The 24,009-nt window shown below is 41.9% G+C and overlaps 1 protein-coding gene across 1 annotated transcript in view; it reads right to left on the bottom strand.

Moving 5' to 3' along the window:
- Positions 1 to 876: 876 nt before the first annotated feature.
- Positions 877 to 24,009, bottom strand: part of LOC117823778 — a 36,652-nt gene continuing 13,519 nt past the window's right edge. Inside the window, exons 7-23 of the mRNA XM_034699007.1 lie at positions 23,343 to 23,503; positions 21,071 to 21,217; positions 17,111 to 17,213; positions 16,680 to 16,808; positions 15,818 to 16,000; positions 15,078 to 15,331; positions 14,057 to 14,938; positions 13,725 to 13,815; positions 13,495 to 13,602; positions 9,285 to 10,712; positions 6,599 to 6,721; positions 6,353 to 6,481; positions 5,384 to 5,576; positions 4,857 to 4,981; positions 4,562 to 4,752; positions 3,654 to 3,787; positions 877 to 3,070 (exon numbers count right to left, since the gene is read on the bottom strand). Coding sequence (XP_034554898.1) covers positions 2,838 to 3,070; positions 3,654 to 3,787; positions 4,562 to 4,752; positions 4,857 to 4,981; positions 5,384 to 5,576; positions 6,353 to 6,481; positions 6,599 to 6,721; positions 9,285 to 10,712; positions 13,495 to 13,602; positions 13,725 to 13,815; positions 14,057 to 14,938; positions 15,078 to 15,331; positions 15,818 to 16,000; positions 16,680 to 16,808; positions 17,111 to 17,213; positions 21,071 to 21,217; positions 23,343 to 23,503 — 4,614 coding nt within the window. The 3' untranslated portion in view covers positions 877 to 2,837. The remainder of the gene's footprint in view (positions 3,071 to 3,653; positions 3,788 to 4,561; positions 4,753 to 4,856; positions 4,982 to 5,383; positions 5,577 to 6,352; positions 6,482 to 6,598; positions 6,722 to 9,284; positions 10,713 to 13,494; positions 13,603 to 13,724; positions 13,816 to 14,056; positions 14,939 to 15,077; positions 15,332 to 15,817; positions 16,001 to 16,679; positions 16,809 to 17,110; positions 17,214 to 21,070; positions 21,218 to 23,342; positions 23,504 to 24,009) is intronic.

The following is a 24,009-nucleotide window of genomic DNA, read 5'->3' on the forward strand; positions in this document are numbered from 1 at the left end:
GTGTAGAGATCTAAGAACTGGAGTGATGTGGTCTACGTTTTTGGTCCTTGTTAGGACTCGAGCAGCAGCATTCTGTATGAGCTGCAGCCGTCTGATGGACTTTTTAGGGAGTCCTGTAAAGACCCCGTTACAGTAGTCTAGTCTGCTAAAGATAAATGCATGGACCAGTTTTTCTGCATCCTGCTGAGACATAAGTCCTTTAATTCTTAATATATTCTTAAGGTGATAATAGGCTGACTTTGTGATTGTCTTAATGTGGCTGCTGAAATTAAGGTCTGAATAAATGTGTTTATAATAGTTCTAAGAATAGATAAGAATCCAATGAGACTAACTCTGGAATATTCTAATAATGTGTAGCTTATTGTCAGGGGAAGCAGCAGATTGAGCTTTATCGACCTGGTGCAGAATCGGTAAATTTGAATAACTCCTGAAAGCAGAAGAGCAACTTCCCAAACTGTTTGGAAAAAGAGATTTGTAGGTCGCAAGGAAGCAGAATTTTACTCATGACTGTGATGCATGTTTTAGAGAAACCAAGAAACTTTGGTGGCGCCTTATCCAAGAACAAAACCTGAAAACTAAAGTGAATCTTAATTTCTTTAAACTTCTTCTTCTACACCATTTCTCACTGCTGTATATCCCAGTATGTGGCTCAATACATGACAAAGAGCTCTAAGCATTCCAGTGGTGTTGTCATAAAGGCGTGACAGAGTTAGGTGGAGAAGATGTGATATTGTTTAAGTGTCTGACCAGCAGGTGTTTCATATTTTCCTTCAGGTCCTGCTTCGGCAGTGTGTGGAACAATAGCAGGAAGATCTGTATGTGTTAACTAATGGACTGTGTTTAAAGTCTGTGAGAAATAAGAGACGACACAAACAGTGATGATTAAAATATTTATTATAAAAACAGACTTGACAAACGTAGCATGGTTTTGGGGGGAAGCATTGCCGTCTCAGTCCAGACTGTTACAGTACAGTTAGAGGAGGAGAGGTTTGTTTTCTTCAAACTAGAGTCAGTAAACACAGCAGACTGAGAAATATGTGCCACACACGAGGCTCAGACTGGAGTCATTGCAGTTAAAGTGATTTCCATTTAAGAGCCGAGCTCGAGGTCACATGACAACCCTCTGCCTTCAAGAGAAGCAAAATACAACGAAAAACATCCAGACAAAAGGCGTACATGCAAAAAAAAGTAACTGAATCACATGCAGCAAAACATTTCCATGCAAAAACACAACATTCAAAACCTGCACTCAATATAAATATACAACGAGGCTTCAGGGTCCTTCAGGATTCATGGTAAAGGATAAATGCAGCAATTTTGGCAACACTGGAACACCTTTCACAGAAAATAAAGATTACTGCTGTACTAGTGTAAAAAAAACAAACACACAACCACTGCCCTCATGTAGAGGAAAATAAAGAAACAATAAGGAGATCAGTGGAAACAGAAGACACATCACACAAACACTGTACCTGCAGCAGGAGCAATAACATCGTCTGTTTATTCTACAGACAAGTGAGAGGCATCAACACACCAAAACTGCACCTCACATCTTCCACCATGGACCAAACAAAGGACATGTTGACCAAGAGTCTCCTCAGCTGGGAAATAACTATTAATGAGCAATGACTTGGCTTCATGTTTACTAGAAAACAAACATTATACAATAAAAGTGAACACTTCTCCTCTCCAGTTCACATAAAAGGCAGCCATAACTTATGCACAATGATCTTTCATTTGACGGAGACCACTTCTATTGGGAGTAAACTATTCTGAGGGGCAACACGAGGAGATTTTCAAGGGAAAAAAACACCAGCAAACATTTGATGGAAAAAAAACTCAAAATGAATCATCAAAAAAAAAAGGTTTCAGAAGCATTGTCCTTCCTCACAGACGCCCCAATCATCCATCATCAAGATCATTAAATGCTGTTCATATTTTTTTTGTGAACTCTGCACAGCTGCACTGATCCACCTCTCTCCAAATTAAAGCAACTTTCACCATGTAAAACATAAAATAAACATTTGATACACAAACGTGTTTTAGATTTTTGTATAAATATACTCTGTTATTTGATATTTGATTATATAGTACGCACATTAGGCGATTAATATGTTCTTTAATTAATTATTTTAGAAAGGTTGGTAGACACCAATCAAAGGCCAGCTTCAATTCTTGTCCCTTGATCATAAATGCTTATATACTTATGCTTAGAAATCTCACTTAATACATTTCTCGGGACACAGAAATAAAACCCAATGTGGCAAGGTTAAGACTCGTTATAGATGCCTTAGGAACACTGACAGGCATGTTCACAACATATTAAATAAATTTAAACCTTGCCATGTACGTGGATCTCAACAGATGAAGCAAAGAGCCTCGAGTATAAACAAGAGCGTAGAGCACAAAGCCTTGGGCTGAAAGCCTAGGGCACAGAGCCTAAAGAAGAGAGCACAAAGCCTAGAGCGCAGAGCCAGAGGTCAGAGCCAAGAGCCTAGAAAACAGAGCACAGAGCTTAGAGCACAGAGCTAAGAGCACAGAGCTTAGAGCACAGAGCTTAGAGCACAGAGACTAGAGCAAAGAGAAGAGCCTATATCACAGGGCCTATAGCACAGATCATATATCATGCTGAGTGTCAATAGAAACTCTAAGGTGTCAAATAAGAGCTCACAAGTCAGGATCCACACTGACGGCAAGTTTAAAACAGTACATACATACAAACAAAGGACAGACAAACATTAACAAAGGAAGAATCCATGGCACTGTTTCAGAGCTGTATGTATATTGCACTTGATGAAATAAAAAATATTAATTGGTATATTACACGCAAGACCGTCTCAGAAGCACTTCCTGAAGACGATCTGTGGTCCGTGCTCTTCATATTCGTCCTGACTGATCCACGTAGAGCTGAAGCAGGGGAGGTTGGCCAGCACTGCTCCTCCACTCCACACTGAGAAGTCTCTGTCTTTAGGGCTGGTGACGTGAACACTCTTCCCCATGTCCGAGGGGACTAGTCCTTTGATTTCAGCCTGGAGTCTCTCAGGTAGGCCGGTCAGCAGGGTGTTCCCTCCTACAGTAGGAAATAAAAAAAGAAACTGAAATATGTCTAAAGCATCGCTGGCTTGTCAATTTTACTTCTCCCCCATTGACCAATCAAAATCAAGAAGAGGCAGGACTTGTGATATCAACTTTGTAAACAACAACAATGGAGGAGAAACTCGCCAAGACATTTTTCCTTGCTTCTTCAATGTGATATCTTGTGATAAAAAAAGGGTACAGTGCATCATTTTGTACAAAGTAGGATAGACAATACAATCAGACATTGATAATGAACAATAGAAACAAGGTAAAGCCCTTTTTGAGCCACTGATACCGAACAGCCACAGCTCATCTCTGGCTGCAGCTGTCTGTCCTTTAACAGGCAGATACCTCAAGAACCCAAAGTGCTTGGAAATCTCTGACTTATTCTGGGTTACAATGGTGTACAAGCGTTTTCGTTAATTGTCCCTCTCCACTCTTTCTGAGGCCCTCATTTTTCTCCTTCAAACACAGGACCAAACAAATCAAAGTCAAACAGGAATCTGAGCTCAGCTGGAGAGCACCTCTGAACCCTCAGACTGTTGTGTAACACCGTAACAATCATCAGCTGTTACCTGACAGCACAATGTTTCCCAGGAAGCAGCGCCGCAGGTCAATGTCTGAGCTGAGGATTGACTTGAAGATGCTCTCGTGCATGCCGTAATGGTCCCGTCCGATGAGCTCGGGCTTAAAGAGAATCTCAGGGGCCCTGAACAGAAAAGGGGGGCAGGAAGCAGGAAGAGCATGAGAGAAGGAGAAATGAAAATGTAGCTGTGCTGTTTGAGGAATCTGCTCTGAACAGAGGAAGGCAGCCCTTCCTTTCCTGCAGGTGCTGAACACATGTCATGCTTTACTTTCTACATATTTATGCAGTTTGACTTCCAGGTCAAAGCCTGGCATGCCAACTGTGGAGCATGCGCAGAACTCCCAGGCCATTTTGGGGTCAGGATTGAGGTGTATACATGCAAAAGAAAATCAGCCCCAACTCCAACTAGTTACATTAGTCTGACATTGAGAAATTTGACTGTCAAACTAAGATGTTTTTTCATTTACATGATGTTAAAAAAACCTATTTATCACATTAGCCTGATTAAAACTGGACTTTTAGAATATGTGTAGAGTTACAGACAAGAACTTTAACTGGATGGACCACCTCAGGGTTACACTGAAGCCTTTACGGCCTGTTTCTCTGCTGCAGGCTGAAGAAATCTATGACAGCAATTCTCAAACTTTTTGACACTACAGTATAAGTCATGTAGACCTGTGAACGTGAAACGAGGGCCCAGGTGAATATAAAAACCATAAATCCTGTCTGCAAAGAAAACATTTTTCTGTAATACGAGCATAAATTATATGTAATTCCACTGACCCTGCTGAAACATCATGTTCAAAGATCCTGAGTGTCATGTCATTAAGGATCTCTAATAGAGCCCCATTGAGTGGATTGAGTGTCCCTCTAAAACAGGACATGATGTGCAGTTACCTGAACCTCTCTGTGCCAACGCTGACGACCTGTCCATCAGGCATGGTGTAATGCATCTCTCTGCAGCACGACCTCCCCTGACTCAGCTCAGACTCGTAGTTCAGGGCGACGCAGCAGCACTTCTCCTTCATCTCCCGCACGATCTCCATCTCTGCTGTGGTGCGCATGCACACGCCTTGTTCCTGCAGGAGCTTCATGCACAAGAACAGGGAACTATTCAGCAATCAAATCAAGACACCAGAGTCAGTGTAACATCTCTTGGTTGATAAATAACATCATAAAAACAAATACAGACCTTTTTAAGATGCATTGTTACATCGACACCAGCTAGAGGGAAGCGCTGCACTGCATGAGGCAGACAGTATCCCTCAAACACCGGCACACTGTGGCTCACTCCATCTCCAGAGTCAAACACAACACCTACAGGACAGCAGAGAGAAATTAAACACTTACTCCATCATTCAGAGGGAAATATGGTCTAAATCTAGCCGTAGAAACAAGCAGAGTGGATTCAAATTGAGGTGGTTTCCTAGAATTAATTATTACCCGGCTGTGACAAATACTTAACTCTGATTGGACAAAATCCCAAAATGTATCAAGGATTCATTGTCAACAGCAAAATCGACACCAGGGACAAAATGACCACAAACATCAAATCAATGAGCGGTAAGGAGAATGTCACAATCCCCCTCTGCCTGTTAACACTGTGACAAAAACGCTAGTGTGGTCTCAGGCTGGACTTGAGAGCGAGGGAATAATGACATCGGGAACAATGAACGCCTACTTCCAAATACACACAGAGACAGAGGTGGACCAAAATACCTGAGGATTTCCCGGCTGCGTAAAGAGCCAGAACGGCCTGCATGGCCACGTAGGTGAAGGGAACACTGAAGTACTCGAACATGATCTCCACCATGCGCTGACGGTTCTGTAAGGGGTTCATGGCGGCCTCTGTCAGCAGAACCGGATGATCCACTGGGTCCACACACAGCAGCTGGAAGGTGTAATGCCAAATCTGAAAGAGAAACCATCACTTTAGAAAAGTTACTGCAGAGTTAAGTCAAGTGAACATTTGATTGAAACCCCCAAAGATGTGAAAAAAAGTAAGAAAACTGGAACAAAGTTTAGGAATGATGGTGCTCTCTTAGGTGTCGTGTCCACTAACAGGGTTTTTTGTGCTGGGAGCTCCCACAACTTCAATTTCAGAGCACATCTCCCCCATGTTTACTGTTGCTAGGTTATGAAAGTAGTCCAGCAGCCCTTCTGCTTCCCTTTTAAATGCTCTGTATGCTTCATACTTTCATTCAACGACATTTCATCAAGAAACTGTAAAAACTATTGATAGAAATCGTGTCAGAGCATCAGCAGCACCTCTAAACTTGTGCTTCGAAAAAACGAGTGTGATAACTTTCTCCTTTGTACGGACCACCGCCATTGTTGTTGACAAAGCTGATGTCAGAAGTCCCGCCCCTTCTTGATTCTGATTGGTCGGTGATCAAGAAGTGATATTGATGAGCACAGAAATGTTCCAAAAGTTGAACCGCTTTCAACTGAGAGCGCTGAGACAAAAATTGGCTGAGTCTGAGGGTGTTGAGTCTGAGGACGTTCAGTGCTGGAAACGCTGAATCACATTGGGTTTGACTAGAAAATAGGCGCTGCAAGTGTAATAAGCAGAAGCAGTGGACACAGCACCTTAGTGACCCCCACAACACCCTGACATCAAATGTGTGCCCTTGCTCAAGTGCTGCTAATCTACTCATACACATGAATATCAAACTCTGTACTTCTCACCTTCTCCATGTCATCCCAGTTCTGGATCATCCCATTCTTTATGGGATGCTTCAGAGCCAGGACTCCTCTCATGTGCTGAGCTTCATGGCCGATGTAAGTCTCTCGATCAAGGTTACCGTTCATTATTTCCTGCAAACACAAACAACACACAACATGTTTAATCTCCTTCTCTCCAGATTACAAGTGATATTTGAAGAGGGCTTCTTTGTAGCGATTAAAAAGTCATGTATAATAAAACAACCTCACCTCATATTTTGGCTGCCCAATAATTGTTGGAAATATGACATTTGGGAGGTCTTGATCTGCAAATCCAGCTTTCATTAATCCAGACCCTGTATCCAGGACTACAGGGGTCTTAAAGTCACTCATCTGTAAACATGTTTAGAGAAATAAGTTAAATCTGAGCTATCCAAGAAAACTTGTTAAATTTACATTTATAACAGATAAAAAAATGTGGGATTAATTAGAGATTACTGAGTTAACTTTGGAAAATCATGTGATTAAAAAATAATCGTGTGACTGGTGACTTAAAGGTGACATATCATGCAAAATTGACTTTTTAATGGTTCTTTACCTGAAATATGTGTCCCTGGCATGTCTACAAACCCCCCAAGAATGAAAAAAATCCATTCTGCCCCTGTTTTGATTTCTACACCTTTCTGTAAATGTGTGTGAAACGAGCCGTTTCAGACTTCCGTGTTTTTGTTACGTAACAACAATATCCGGTCTGTCACGGAGTCAGAGCTCGGAGCTTGTTCAGCCCATAGACTGTATAAAATAATACTGAATCCCTCCCCCGTTTTTCATTACCTGCACAAATATGTGCCAACAAGGAGCTTAGGAGGGAGGCATGCTAGTTGTAGGCTTTCTTAATAAACGCAAAGGTCGGTTTTACTCCCCACGTCTGCAGATTTGAAGATATAGTGGATGATTTTTATTTGTCATGGATAAGTGCTAGCGCTAATTAGCATAGCCACATAGCTATATGTTCATAGCTGTAGCTGTAGCTGTAGCTGTGTACCAAGACACACGTCGACATACTGACAAATAAAACAACAAGAAACACTAAATCTGTGACCAATCCTTCATAAAAGGTCCCGCTGCCTTTCTGGCAGAGGTCGGGTTTACTCCCCACGTCTGCAGATTTGAAGATCTAGTGGATGATTTATCATGGATAAGTGCTAGCGCTAGTTAGCATAGCCACATAGCTACATGCTCGTAGCTGTGTACCAAGACACACGTCTACATACTGATAAATAAAACAACAAGAAACACTAAATCTATGACCAATCCTTCAGAAAGGTCCTGCTACAGGCGCCTCTCCGTCAGGATCAGATTCAGAGGGTTGAAGTAACGCGATCTCTGAGCAGCCGTGTATATTCAGCCAACATGTAAACATTAGATCAACGTGCTGGAGAGCCGAGGCACATCCACTTCCGGAGGGGGCGTGGTCAGAGGGAAAACAGAGTGTTCTGATGAGGAATGAAGAAAAGGACTTTTCAGGCATGCCAAAATCTGATTTCAAAGTGTTTTTTTGAGCATAAACTTTAAATACATGTTTTTGGGACCTCTTAGACCAATATATATTGATGAAAAAAGCATGATATGTCCCCTTTAAATCACATGAAACATCACTTTATAGACTCCATATACAGACTTAGAGTCATATTTCACTGACACCAATAGTTCCAGCTTTATAGTACGTTTAATATTTGCCTGCCTCTCATGTCTCAGAAGAAGAAGAGATGGTATCAATTTCATATTTGTGATTTCTGTGTGGACTTGAGAGAAGAAAAAAAAAGAAAAAGGTAAAGCACTCAAAGTGGAAGATGTAGAAGAAGAACACGAAGATGGAGACGGAGAGGACGGAGAGGACGCAGAAAACTAAGAAGAAGAGGACCGAGACTACGTTCACTGATCAGAGAGATAACAAGGAATGAGACAAAGTGTCAGATGTTCAATTGGCTCTCTGAGTCAGCTTCTTATTTTCATAGACTTTACTTTTTTACTGAGGTTCACTTTACTCTCACAAACCTGAGAATGATTTACCTGAAAATCTTTACAAAAGCTCAATTTTAAGAGATATTTGGTTTGTATGAAGTCTGGTTGTATGAAGTACTTGTAATTATCAAGTGTTTTACCGGCACAGGATCTGGGTCAGCTCTGCCTCTTTGTTGAGAAACCAGACGGAGAAGCATATCCGAAGCTAGACTATGAATCTCTGCAGACAGGGTCAATGCTTCCATGTGACCAAGCTCATTTAAAGAACGTCCAACCTTAACTCTGATGTCAGTGTAAGAGTAAACTCTATTTTCCATCAGGAAGCCACTTTGTTTGGCGGTGCTTTGTGGATCAGACACACGTGTGTTCCTCTGCCAGCAGCAAACCGATCAGTTGGTCGGGTCTATGATGCACAATCACGAGATGTTGTGAATTTTTATATTTCTGCGTCTCAGTTTGAGATTGTTTGAAGCGCCAAAGTCTGAACATGATGAGGCTGACAGTGATGTGTGTAGAGTTTATTTCAGCTCAGTCTTCCCCTTGCGCAGCTCACACAGTGTGTTTTAGTAAGGTAAACATATGATGTGGACCATTGTTGCATTTTTGTCTCTTTAAAAGTCTGAAGACCAATCAGCTGATCAGTGTTCTGCAGGCGGGGGGAACACGTACGTGTGCCATCGAAGAATGGTATAAGAATGATCAGACTTTCTGAAAGCAAAGTAAAGCGCTGAAGTCCTAAATAAACACTTAGATGGCATCAGTGTTTGGTTTGGAGTTTCTTTTAATTAGCTAAATCATGTTCTGGTTCGGGTTCTTCACCCGGTTACTCAATAAAGCGGCCGCCACTTGTGGGTAATACACTTACTATTGACAAGTACCTACCTTACAACTTAAAAAGTAGCCACCCTACATTCAACAGTAGAAAGTTCACCTCTCTTATGCTGATGTCCAGCTGGGCCTGGATCCCAGGTGACCTCGGTCCTGATATCCTCATGATCTCAGATCTCTGAACACCATCCAGCCAGTCTTCATCGTCTTCTTCATCTTTGTCTCTTCCTCTGAGGTCAAACTCGTACAGAGGACTGTCGGGATGCAGCTGAGCCTGGATTTCTTGTGCTGGGGGTAGATCTGTCTGCAGCTCAAATGCAGGTCCCACCAGTGTGTCCTCTTCATCCTCAGAGGTCAGGTCAGGTAAGTCTTGTGATGAAACCTCTGAGTTTGCATGGTTATTGTTGTTATTGTTGCTGTGTTCCTTCACATTAGGATTGAAGACCGAGCTGTGATCAACACCTGAAGTCAAGTTCTCTGGTACTGCATCAAATTCTTCATCCTGGAAATCAAACTTCAACGGGCCAGGATCTTGAGGGACTGAGACAGGAGCTGGACTCTGCAGCTCTGGGGAATGAGTAGTATCCAGTTCTGTGAGGTTGTCATTCACAGGAAGCAAAGTCTTTCTTAGCTTGGGTACAGGGGGAAGGTGTGAATTCCCACCGGGGTCAAACGCTCCATCATCCGGCCTCGTTTCATTGGCTAAAGAAGACTCTGGTTTGGCAGCGTCCTCCTCAGGTCTCTCGGGTTCTCCTTTGGTAACGCTTCCTTGAGGTTTGATCTCCGGCTCTTCAGGAGGCCCCTCTGACTCAGAGGTACAAATGAAGGTAGTTCTGTTTAATTCTTTTGGCTCGGCTTCAGAGGAACAATCCTGATTTTGGGAATCTGGAAGTAAATCAGATTCCTGTGAAGCATCTTTGGAAACTTCAGGACCTGTTTCAGTTTCATGTTCGTCCTGGGAATCACTGTGAACCTGAACCGTGGAGTGTGTCCTCTGTGATCTTTTACCTGATAACATCTCATCACAGAGAGTTTGGTCCTCCATGCTTTCACTTCTGGCCTTCTCCAGTATAGAACATTTGATCACCTTTGTAGCTCTGTGTTTGTGCTTCTTCATTTTACGCTCTTTGTTTAAACTCTTCTCAAGTTTCTCCACCTCCAGCTTCTCTTTTTCCACCTGTAAACGAAAAGTCTCCCTCTCTTTGCTCACACTAAAAGGCCCGTTTGCGTCCAAAGGTTTGCTCTTTATTAGTTCCTCAGCTGGGCTCTCTTCACGTCGTCTGAGCTCAAGGATCTTGAGGTTCTCTTCCATGATAAGCTTATCCAGGACCTGGACTTGTCTAAGCTCTGACAGCAGGTCTCTGTAGGTCTCTGCCTCTGTAGCTGCTGCTGAAGCAGTGCCATATTCAAATGCTTCAGTTTCATCAGCTGGTCCAGCTGATCTGGGTCCACTCAGGTTGTCAGATTCTGCAGGTTCGAGGTCATCGTCGAGGCCAAGGACACCGGCTTCAGCCAGCTCACTGGACGACATCTGAGAAGAGAATTTAACGTGTTTATTTCAAAGATATAAAAAATAAAAACCAACAATAAACAAAACGACAGACACAAAAAACAAACGTTACAAACAATGCAAAAAACCCGGCATCATCCATAGACTGTGTAAATAATGGACGTAGTATCTGTGACGTGTTCCTGAGAGCTGTTTTGAAGCTAACTGTTGGCAGGAGCCATATTGGAAATGCTGAACTCATCCAAAAGAGTGTGACGTAAAGAGGCGGGTTTGAGCCTCCTAGCCAACAGCTATGTGTTTCCGCCTGTCAGTCAAGTCAGTCATGTTCTTATTTCGGCAAAAAGTCGTAATCTTAATATCTTCTAAACCGTCACTTTACAAAAAATAACTGAGATGGACAGCGTGTCTTCACCCATAATACCAAAGTAAAGCCAGGGTACACGCTTTTAAAACAAAAAGATGTTATATCATCCAGTAAATACACTTTGTGGATCTCTGGTTTGATTAGAGAGACTTCTAATACTAAGATAACACATGACCAGAGGAGGTGGGTGGAGCAACTCCAGGAGAATTGGTCACACAAGTAAACATAACCAAAGGCTGAGCAGCAGGAAGGTGAAAAACAAGGAAACAGAAACAGCTACACCGCTGCACAGAAACTGCACGTTGTGGACTTGTGGAAATCGTCATGCATGAAGACAATCTAAACCTTTGTCCCTCTGTGAGCCCCCCAAAATACAGACTTGTCTCATTCACAGGTACGACTTATATTCTGGACTTCATGTTACAGAAGTTAACTTTAGTAACCGTGAGCACTAAGACATAAATCAGCGTGATGAGAAGTGAGACAGAAACCATGTTTGACAACATTTATCTAAAACAACTTCACTTTTGGGGAGCTGACGTGTTGTCAGTGTTTAAACTGGGTTTGTAAACTGCAGTTCAGTGAAGGTATACATTTATCTCTGAGTCACAGGGGACGGAAACTGATAACTTGTTTTTGTTTGTGAACCCGAGTCTGAGACCTACCATCAATGAAGTCAACACCACGAATCATGACTCACATCTCCGAGTCCTTTAAGTGTAGGAGCTACAAAGTCCTCTATAACCTGCATATCTCTTCAAGTAATAGCACTAACTTTATTCACTCTGCAATATCGTTAACAGCTAGTATATACTTACCGTTTGCTCCTTGTATACAATACTTTAAATAAACTCAGAAATTACAACAGAAGATCAGAATATTTAGAATAAACTATTTATATTCAGTATTTTTCCATTTTTTGTTCCTACTTTATATCAGTACCCTAATATTCTACCCTTAGTGTGTATAAGAGCAACTGTAAGACCGAATTACAGACCAGAGTGTCTGATTTAGATTAAGTTGTTTTAAATACTGATGATGTATTCATCCAAAACTTCTCCACAAGATAAAACAGTCACACAAAATTAAACTATTAGCAGTCCATGAAAACAAGTGATGTCATACGGTAAAACAAGTAAACAAATAAAAACAAACTGCATTCAGATTGGTTTACGGCTAATTATAAAGTTCTTTAAAACTACCACAGTGTTATCCATCAAAATGAAGTGTCTAGTCATGATGAAAAAAAGATTTGAGGTTTAAAATTAGAATAGAATACATTTTTACTTCAGGGTTTGTTACTGAAGTTAAACTTTGTGAAGAGATAAAATGTTTTTTAAATATGATTATTTTGTTTTCAGAATTTAAATTAAACTAAATTAAAATCAAATTATTATTTAGATAAAAAACTCAAAGTTAAACCAGTTTAAAAAACTGTTTCCCTAAAGCAGTGGTGTCCAAACTTTTTTCAAAGAGGGACACATTTGATGTTGTCAGAATACCTCGGGGCCAGTGGCTCCTACTGAGACTTAGTAATCATAAAAGTTATATATAAACTGTATTTAATAACATTTTTTTTCCCCATAATAAATCAGTAATTAGGGAGTCCTCAGTTCTCTACCAGCCACATAAACATTAGCAAACTTTATCTTCTTCTGGAGGAAAATGTTTTTCATTCGGGTTGGGCAATGTGGGAAAAATTTTGACTCATTTTTTTTTCTTTGGCAGGATCACGATCTGGATTTCATCCCACTTCTTTTTCATGTTGTTTTTAAGACTTTCCTGACCAGCAGACAACATTTTTAAAACTAAATCATTTGTTTTGAACAATTTTTAAGCATCAAATTTTGCCTTTTCTGCCCAATTTCATAATTTTGATCTTGTCTTGTGTCCTCTTTTGTGTCTTCTTAACTTTTAATGTTCATCAAGAACATTTTCACATCATGATAAAAAAACATTCATTTGAAAACCAGTCAACTTTAAGAGTTCTTGTGTTTCTTCTTTATTGCCATCTTGCAGAATTCCCAGTACTGATGACTCAGAATGTGATTAATTTCTTTGTTATAAATAACATGTTTTAAGATGGAAGCTTGGGGCCATAAATAAATGGACCTGGGGCCGCGATTGGCCCCCGGGCCGTACTTTGGACATGCCTGCCCTAAAGTCTCTGGAAGAATAAATCTATGTTTGAACTTATTGAAAGAAAAAAATGTGTTGTGTTGTGACGAGTTAAAAGAGAAGGAAGAGAAACACATTCAAGAAAATGCAAGACAGATAAAAAGAAACTCTGTCTCAGTTTATCATCCTCGCACAAAAGAAGTGAAAATATCTTAAGAGTTAAAGAAAAAGAAGAATCAATAATGTAACAGAGACACAAAGGTTACTGATGAGCGATAACCCCTTTTAACTGAAAGTATTTTTAACACATATTTAACGTACCACCCCGGGCGTGATCTCCCTGTCCCACTGAGGCCACTGATCGTGCCTGACCTCTGACCTCAGCAGAGCGTCCAGCACCGCCTCCTGAGCCAGGACGTTCTCCTCTTTCTGCACACACGAGAAAAAAAAAACAATGCAGATTAAAAACTTCATGTTCCGTTCACTGGTGCTGGATATTTCATGATCTCTTTTATGGGATCATCATCGTTAACTGCAGCAGTAAGTCTCACCTCCAGTATTTCATCAGCTCTGTCCAGAATCCTCTCCACCTCCATCAAACCCTCCTGCTCACTCACATCCCAGTCCTTCATGTCGATCAGGCTGCAAAACAACAAGAGAAAGTATGATTCTTTATTTATTTTTGACAAACGTTACAGTGAACATATCAAATTATCATCATCTGTAATCTTTAGACAAACACAGAACCAATACTAGCACACAGAAGTCCAGGCACCAGGACTTCAGGGGGTTTGGGGTTCAGTTCATAGTTAAAAAGTGGGCTGCATTCACTGAACCCAAACTGTTCTGATTTATTTTGTAGTCAAAGTAAGAGGTGCTTTACCGATCCACAGAGTCCTGCTCCTGGTCATGGAGGTCGTAAGAGTCCCAGAGCAGCGTGGGGATACCTTCAGTGGTACAGGTGGACTTGTCTCTCTGGTCTGTGATGGTGCTGGAGAGGACGTTACGAATGGGACTCAGTTCAGGGTCCTCCAGACTGCTCTGTGAGTGCAGAATCCAGTCACTGGTCTGAGTCCGACAGGGCTGAGTGCTGCTCAACACGTCCGTCTGAGTGGGCTGGTCCCGACACCTGCTGGACTGCAGGTCTCTCTTTTGAAGCGTGGGGTTCTGCGTGATCGTAACCGTGTACGAGTTCTCCAGATCGTCCACTGGCAGGCTGAGCCAGGGATTACTGGGCAGAGCAGCCGAGCGCTTCACTTTGATTTCAAAGTTTAGAGACTCCACAGAGACTTTGGGGATGATCTGGATGCTCGCCCTGGAGGAGTTTCCCACGGAGCCGAAGTCAAACTCCTCTCTGAGATCATCGCAGTCGGAAACACTGCAGAGGTTCTCTCTGTGGGTCTGAGGCTTGGTCTGAGGCTGGATCAGAGCGGGTCTCACAGAGTCCCTGATCTCCAGCTGACTGCTCCCAGCTCCATCAAAGCCTGAGTCGAAGGAGCTGAGGGAGGCGGGTTTACCCTCAGCTGACACCGACCCAGGAACTGCAGCTGGAGGAGAGGCTGTGAGAAGAACGGCTGCTCCTTTAACACTCTCACACCTCCTCAGGTCGGGAACATCCTGAGCTGATCCGTTTGTAGCACCATCAGCAGAGGAAGGATCAACGTGGTTGCTCCGTAACAGCTCGTACTGCCACTGCAGGGCCAGCTGAAGGTGAGCCACAGACACGGGGTCTGAGGAGAGGAGCAGCTTCCTCAGAGTCAGACACCTGAGGGAGAAAAGACAGAAGATCACTTTGAACCATGTGGGTCGGGACAAGAGTGGTCGGTTCAGGTATGACTCTTTCACAAACCAATGAGAGTCTACGGCATTAAAACAAACACAGGACAGCCACAGATTCCTCTCACCTCTGAGAGATCTGCTTCCCCTCCTGCTGCACCTCCTCATCTGGGATGACGGAGGAGAGGTGAGCCAGATGAACCAGCTCCTCCAGATCAGGAGGAGGATTCCTTCTCAGGAATGAGGACATCTTGTGTCTCCATGCAGGACTCGATCCCCTGCTCCTCCTCTGCCTCTGTGCTGGATCTCCTCCTCCATTTATCCCTGACAGCAGCTCCTGCAGGAAGTTCTCACAGAGGACCAGACGGTACCAGCAGCAGGCCTGAGAGAGGGGAGGACAGATTCAGGACACAGATGCACCTCATGGTGGTTTATCTCACCTCTGTGATTCATCTTAATCCATGTTTTTAATCCTCCTGTGAAACTTGATCACCATCTTTTGGCTTCAACAGGCCTCTTCAGCAACCGATGGGGGAAATCACTGACACTACATCCACAGTCTCATGAGTTTCAGGGCTCCTTTGTTTGAAATTTGCATTTGAACTTCTGGATTCAACAACACACACATGTTCGTAACAATGGTTGCAGCACGCTCATTTGCAGGAGGGACAAGCCAAGCTATCAATAGCAGACGCCGTTTTTAAAAAATGACATCTCAGGAACACTTGGAGGAAGTGTTCACAGTAACTGGACGGAACAGAAACATACTTCCTCATAAGGAGGAGCAGAGGCATACAAAACAGGAGCACCAACACCTTCATACTGTACAGCAGTGTCTGAGAGTGCGATGCACTGATGAGAGATCTACCTTGTTGTAGTAATGATGGTAGCTGGAAACAGCTCGGAGTGTCTGGAGGATGAAGAGAACAGCAGAGTGAAGTTTCTCCTTCAGCCTCTCCAGATCCAGAGCCCAGCGCTCCGCGGGGAGCCCATCACACAGCACGACCTCCGACAGCGTGTGGATCACATCTTCAGCCCAGCGGACAAGAGCCTGTTAGAGACCCGAGGAGAGGGAGGAGAGCGAGGTGAACATCAGCGTGAGTTAAACACAGGAAAGAACAGGTAGTATGATAAGCATGCTGAAGGGAAGACGTCCCAGTCCCACCAGGACCCCACAGTCAGAGCGAGAGGCAACATGACTGCAAACATGAGTGAAGTAGACAAATATTCTTACGTTAAAAGACATGTGGACCCAACCAAGATCCCTACAGTTCACCAAATACACAGATATGACAAATATGTTGCCTCATGTTCATTTCTCATTAGACAACTACACACATTCTGGGGTCTTTAACCTGAACAATCATACACATGATGTAGGCAGCAAAGACAGGGACTGAGATCAGCTCTGCTACTTTCAGACAGAACTGTGATATTTGGTCAAAGTTAAATTACTGATTTGATTTTTTCTGTGATAAATGTCTACAGACTATTTTTGTATCTGTAACTGCAAAACTAGCTTTAAATAGACTCTGCAGGATATTTGGACTTTGCTTAAGAACATAACCCAGTGTCCTCAGACGCTGTGATCGTTCTTTTACTGAACAAATTAATTGTTGAAATATAAAGGGTTAATTCTACCTGAAGCACAGAGGCAAAAAATTATTGAATCCAAAGTAAACTGGAGTCATGTCTCACAAAGTAAACAGAGTAAATAAATGAACACCTACCACAGCAGGAGTGTGAACAGACATCTCAAAGTCAGACACCAGCATCGCTGCTCTGGCTCCGTCCTGAGCGATCTCGATTTTGTACGACTGAAGCTTCTCTTCAAACAGAGTCTTGATCTGCTCTGTGACCTGAAGCAGAGGAAGCACACACACATACAGCACAAAGAGATGTTTGAAAAGATGCTCCAAGAAGAGGACAGGGAACGTGTAACAGTGTTAAGCAAGCACAAAGGTAAGGCTGTTATCACACCTTTAAAAAGCTAGGTGACATCTAAGATTACATCTTTGACTGACAGAAAAAGAGTCTCTCTCTTATCATGCCGATATCTCAATATGCCATCACACCAACTTTGTCATGTTTGTTCATTTAGTCCATTTTGATTTCAAGCTTTCACAAAAGGAGCCACAGTTTGTCTTTGCATCTGACTCACCTGCAGAGAATCCTCCCTCAGCTGACACACCTGCAGCTGCTGGCGGGCCTTCGAGAACGCCTGCTGCCACAACAACTCCACTTTCTCCACAGCTGCTGTGATCCTGAAACATGATTCATAATTAATAACACCTTCATCTTCATCATCAGTTCAAATCACCAACAACAACCATAAAAAGCTAAATGAGAATTGACTAGTGTTTATTGAAGTTAATCTTTGTGCCCCAACACATGTATGATAATAGTTATTAGAATAATCAGAGAGTTTAGGAACTGCTCCATAGATTTCCTCAGCCAAACTCCATGTATAAAACAGTTCATTCAGATTGCAGAGCACAGGTCTGCTGCTGCCTCCATCTGTAAAGTTTCTTGTGTTATTTTACTGTTCTCAATAGTTAGTTCTGGTGTTTGTTTTACACATAATAACATGAACAAACAATGTAATCAAGGCAGCTGAAGACTCAAACCACCAGTGTGCTGCAGGCCAAAATGCTATGATCATACGTTTGGCCCCAACAGATCTCGTTTTGACACTGACAGGCTCAGATTGTTCCTCCAAGGGTCTCACAGTTTAACAGAGAAAATCTCTAAAAGTAGGATTGAGATTTCTTTAATGGATGAGAGCAGTCAGACGTCACTTCCTACTAGCAAAAGTTGCCACGCCCCCATCCCCATGAAAACAAGCGCTGCTTTAGAACTGGAGGTAGGTGAGAAGACGTGAGTAGCATCATGACTGAACACCGTTGTGTAGCATTTTGAACTTCCAACTATCCAAAAAAATCTATTTACATGATATACTCTTCATTTTGTCATATTATAATCATATTGTCTTATATCATCATATTATATATTGGAGACACGAATGTAAGCCCTTCAACTTTGATGTTTCCTAAACATTATATTGCTTCGCTGATCAGAATACAATTTTACAATGTTACAATGTCATTTAGCAGACGCTTTTATCCAAAGCGACGTACATAGGAGAACAAGAGCAACACAAGCAAAGGTCTAGACAAGAGGAAACAAGATCAGTAAGAGTAACAAAGTGCTTCAAGTCAATTTGGGTGCAGGTACTGCCAAGCAGTGTAAAGGCAATGCACAAAAGTAAGTAAGGAATTTTTTTTTTTTTTCTTTTTTTTTTTCAAAATAAGGAACATCTACAATGAAGCAACCAACCAATTTAAGACCTTCCATTATCATCATCAACAATTAACCTCACCACAATAATGACGGAAGTACCAAGTGCTGGGTCACTCCAGAGCTGAACACAGATTCCCAGAGTAGAGCAGGACAGTGCGAGTCAACTGTAGCTGGAAGACACAATCTGCCACTGGGGACAACAGTGGAGAACAGTCTAGCTAAGTGCATAGTGCTTCCTAAAGAGCTGGGTCTTTAGCTGTCTTTTGAAAGTAGAGAGGGACTCTGCAGATCGAATGGAGTTTGACAATTCATTCCACCATTTAGGGGCAAGAGAAGAGTTGAGCTAGTGATTTTGAGGCCTTGTGTGCTGGAAGCACTAGGCGCTTTTCAGAGGCTGAGCGTAGCGGGCGAGAAGGGCAGTAGACCTGGATGAGGGGTTCAAGGTAAACTGGAGCGGTTTTGGTTACTGCTTTGTAAGTCATGATTAGAGTTTTGTATCTGATGCAAGCTGCAACTGGAAGTCAGTGTAGCGAGATGAGCAGGGGAGTGACATGAGCTGTCTTAGGCTGGTTTAAGACCAGACGTGCTGCTGCGTTCTGGATCCTTTGCAGAGGTTTAACTGTGAATGCAAGGGAGGCCTGCCAGTAGAGAGTTGCAGTAGTCAATGCGTGACATTACAAGAGCTTGAACCAGGAGCTGTGTTGCGTGTTCTGTCAGGTAGGATCTGATCCTCTTGATGTTATAGAGGGAAAAACGTCAGGACTGAGCAATCGAGGCAACATGAACCCTGAAGGTTAGCTGGTCATCGATCATGACACCCAGATTTCGGGCAGACTTAGTGGGCATGAGGTTTTGTGATCCAAACTGGATATTGATCTGTGGGTCCATAGTGGGACTGGCTGGAATAGTCATCATCTGGATGTTTTCCTGACTAGACTTTATACTACAGCTCTCAACAGCCTTTAAATTATACAATTTTCTTATTTCAGGTAATTAAATAGCTATGGACCACAAAATTTCCATTTACTGACAAGAAGCAACATCCGGTCTTCACAAATGAAGCTGAACAACTGCAGTTCCTTGAGTGTCCACTTAAGGCTGGCTCCAAAAGCCCCTGAAGCCACATACACACCCATTCAAACAAGACGATCTTTGTTTACAGCCTGGTTCAAAACATGATTTAGATCTGAATTGCTCATTTCCCGATCGACACACACTGTCAGGGGGTTGAGTTACTTCATAACTCAGTAGTTTTTAAGATATTAAACTTACATGTGTTTCATAATTAAAAGGCACGGCTGACTCGACTGACAGGCGGGAACACTGTAGCGGTTAACGTGAAGGCTAAAGGCTCGCCTCAACTCCACCTCTTTGTCTCTTAGGTTGAGTCAGCATTTCCAATATAGCTAACTCTTTCAATAAGCTTCAAAACTCTGCTTCAGAAACAGATAAATGACGTCATTAGGACTATGTCAAGTTTTATAGAGCCTATGTTTACCACCATCATTTTATATAGACTGCTTTCACCAAAATGGGGGTGGGATGTTTTATTTAATCAATATTTTTTTTATATTTTTTTCAGTAAAAGGGACCATGCACAATATCAAACATAGATGTTATCATCTGATGCACTGTACCAGAGTTATCTTAATACTAATGTACATCTGCAGGTCACAGTTCAGGGCATAGTACTGGTGAGTTGCTCTCATCTATGAGTAAGAGTTTTAAAAAACAGAACCTGCAGCTGGATCCAGCTCTTCAAAGCTCCTAGACTATCGACAGACACATTAAATTAAACCTTGCAAAACACAGAAGTTTCTGGTCAACAGCTGCCTCAATGAGTCAATGTGATTTTGTGTTTTGTGTGACTTTACGGATATTAAGGGATGGTTCAGGTCCAACTCAAATATTTCAAAAGAAAAAAAAAAACAAGTTAAGCAAACAAAGTGTGATGTAAAACCCTCTCTCTCTGTATGGATCCTTTCCATTAGATTAAGTCTGCCAGTGGCAGATTGACGGCTCTCTGTTTAAAGCGCTCAGACTCCATGTCAAACACTGTTATCTCACTTTGCATGGTTAGTTTGTTTTGGGTTATTGTGAGACTCCAGTGTTTTCAAACGGTTACTAAGGTTCGAACTCTGTGTTCTGTCATCAATAAAGCCAGCAGAAGAACATTAACTCTCTTGTTTTGGAAGGTTAGATTCTTGTTTTTTCCTCAAAGTTTGGCATCTTAACAAAAAGTGATGTAACATCAGTTTCTTGCAAAAATGTCTCATCCTCTGTAACAAAATGGTCTTTACTTCTGTAGGGTTCATTAATGTAATGTTTTCAGACACTTAGAATAACAATCTGAGCCTGACGGTGACTAAATCACACCTTTTTTAGCCGACTAACTTGTTGATAGCCACCAAGCATCATATTGCAGCCATGATAGCATGTTTATGGCTGACGGATGGAGAAATGTAGCAATAAAGTGTTGTAATCTCAACCTTACAATGTAGGAAAAAGTTTTAAAAAACAAGTCCCAGGTTTTAAAATACCAGAAACACTGTAATGCAACAATTCCAGAGCAGACCTCTGTGATTTGGGTCAATAAAACTAAACTTCTGGGAAAAGAAGAAATTTTCAACCATGAAATGTCAGCTATGTTTGTGTTGATAGGATACAAAAACAATCCTCCAACAAGACCCACACTGTGTCAGGCTCTGTGCTGCTGTTGTGCAACACAGCAGCACTGATGTAAGGTATGTGTGGTGTGTGTTGTTACAGAGGATTAAGATGAAAGTCTGAGGGCCGCGGTCTGTTCAGAGTCCCTCTGTACCTGCTGTGGTTCTGCAGCATGTCGAAGGCCGTGTGAGTGAAGAGCGGCGTGCCAGCCATCGCCTGGTAGCTCGCCTCGCTCTCTGGGTAACGCAGCTTCTCCAGAATGTTCTCACAGCGAGTCAGCAGCTTGTCCAGCCCCAGCTCTCTGAAAACAAACACAGGAGTTCAAAGAGGTTACACCAAGATGTCTTTCAGGACAATTCAGAGTTTTGTTTCATTGTTAGGTAACCCACACTGATGATACACTTCTTAAATGTAACATCAACGTGTCCCTGCAGCCTGAGGAACCACAACCTTCAGATTAACATCATTATTAACAGTCACGGTTGTAATCAGTCCTTAAAAACAGTCCAATGAGATGAACCGGCATGATTCTTGCTTTTTTTAAGGTTGCATCCACCGGCTGAATGCACTTATTGTGCGTCATTTTGGATTAAGAGGAAGCTAACCCGCTGTAACGTAAAGCTCTGTTGCTTTTGAATAAACCCGTGTTTTGTTTTCCACACAGGTTATTCAAGTTCTTCATTAGAGTTTAAACCCTGAGAAAACTGTTGCTGCAAAGCTGAAGACAAAGACGGGTGAGTGTGTTTCCGGCCTCTCACTGCTCTGCTGAGGAACAATGACGATGTCACTTTTGTTGTCTCCATGGACAATAGAGTCTGCAATCAGGATAATTCATGCTATTCATCTACGGATGTTTTTTTTTTTTTATGTGCTTCAACATATTCATGCCTCCTTTAGTTTCGGGTGTAGCTCAAAAGAGAGGCCCACTAATGTAGTGTACTTTGAAAAATACATCCTATATCAGACTAGGGCTGGAAGATAACAGAATGTCACCTCATGGTTATTGTGGCTAAAATTAACGAGCAACATTATCTGGTCTCAAGCTAGTCATGCCACAGTGAAAACATTATAGACCTTGTATAAACAAACACTTAAGGTTCTAGACAAACAACCAAGGAAATTCCACCACTGCACTATTTTAAAGAAATACAACCTCCTAAGTTGGGAAAACATGGTAATGCACATAAATGCCTGTCTCCTTTACAAAATCACACATGGCATGGCTCCCCCACCACTTAGCGATTTTGTTAGCATTCGAACTAATCGGCATCACACTACGAGAGGAGTCATGAGAGGGGACTGTGTTATTCCACTTAGAAAAAGTGCTTTTAGTCAATCAGCCTTCTCCATCAGAGCATCATGAGAATGGAACAACATATCAACATCTATCAGAGAGCTCAACACATCCTGCTCATTTAGTTTTCATTTGAAGCAGCGGAAGAAACCAAATCTCCCCCTGCTGCTGCCACCTTGTGTCGGCCATCTGTGAACTTGTCTTGTGTTTTAACTTACTGTTGCTTACTTGTGTTGTCTATTCGTTGTGCTCATCTGTTGCTCAGTCTATACGTTGCTTCATTTGAATTGCATGCAGCTAGTTTAATGATTGATATTCACTGTCTGATGCAAATGTGTACAGCACTGTTAAATGTTGTCCTGTTGTAACATTTCTTTATTGCTGCTTCCTGGCTGTCTTGCTCCATGTATTTTATGTCCATGGACACTTTCTCAAAGACGGTCATATCATGTCTTATGTAGCTTTTAGTCATTTTTAAATCATATGGTGCTATTTGTACTTTTCTTTTCTTCTCTTTTTTGTTTGTTTGTGTTTTTGTTTCTCATCTACCTTCTTATTTTTATCTTATTTTACCCTATTGTATTTTTGTTTAATCTTGATCTTTTTAGGGAGCCTTTTTAACATCTTGAAAGGGACTACGGATGTAAACTAGCCTTTTGGCTAATTCTTGCATATTTACAGAAGTGTTAATTAATATGATGAGATGTTCAATGTACAATTCATTGTTGTCCGTACGTCTCTGTTTGTATTTATGTTATTATTTTTGTAAAAGCTGCTCCAAACAAATTGCCCCTGCAAGGATTAATAAAGTTGTTTGAATTGAATTGAACTGAATTGTGACCTCCCCCTATTAACAGTAACACTCAAGTTTTCAAGAGCATGGCAGGTGATCCATGCAAGGACAACACTTGTTAATGATGCAGTGTATCACAACAATCCCATACCAAGATAAAAAGTCAAGTTCATAAAGTACAAACTAAATATATTTGATTTACACAAGATTTATAAATCGCTGCAGGTAGAGGGAAATTCTGAGCTTCATTTCTCTTTGAGCTCATAAATCATCAGATGTTGACACTAAAACATCGTCAGCCTGATGGAGGAAGAGCAGAACAACATCTGAAACCCTGACCTCCTGAGCTGCTGGAATTTGGCTTCGTTGGTGGAGCAGAACTGTTGGAGTTCGCTGAAGGTGGAGGGCAGCTGGAGCCTCGACAGAGCCTGAAGGGTGGAGATGCACGCAGGCAGCCGCTGGACCACAGAGAGGAACTCCTGCACGAACCCATGGATCTCCTGCACGGAGGAGAACAGAAGCAAGGTCAGGTTTGTTTGATTACTATTTGCTGTGTTTGATGTATCTATTGTTTTTCTATGTTTTTATTGTGTTTTTAATTCTCCATGTAAAGCACATTGAGCTTACGTGTAATGAAATGTGCTTTATAAATAAAATTGCTAAAAAATGAATCATCATGAAAAGGAGACCGAGGCAGCCGATGGTGAGTGTGTTATAAACAATACCCTTACAGAAACTTTACACACTTCTTATTTGCTGCAGCTGCAAGTTTTTAAAAGATAATTCTGATTAAAACCTGAGGCTTGTTTTTAAATAAAAAATGACTTGTGTTTTTGTGTAACTGCATGTTTGACAAATGTTGTGCCTGGTCCAAACTAACACTTTAAAAACACACTCCAGTCATAAGACTACACAGATTAACAGAGGAGAACAACTCCCTGTTTTTGTCAGTCTGGTGGCTTTAAAGAGATGTAAGAGGTGATATTTCTGGTCAAATAAATTATAT

Source organism: Notolabrus celidotus, chromosome 13, assembly GCF_009762535.1.
Source record: "Notolabrus celidotus isolate fNotCel1 chromosome 13, fNotCel1.pri, whole genome shotgun sequence".
Classification (NCBI taxonomy): domain Eukaryota; kingdom Metazoa; phylum Chordata; class Actinopteri; order Labriformes; family Labridae; genus Notolabrus; species Notolabrus celidotus.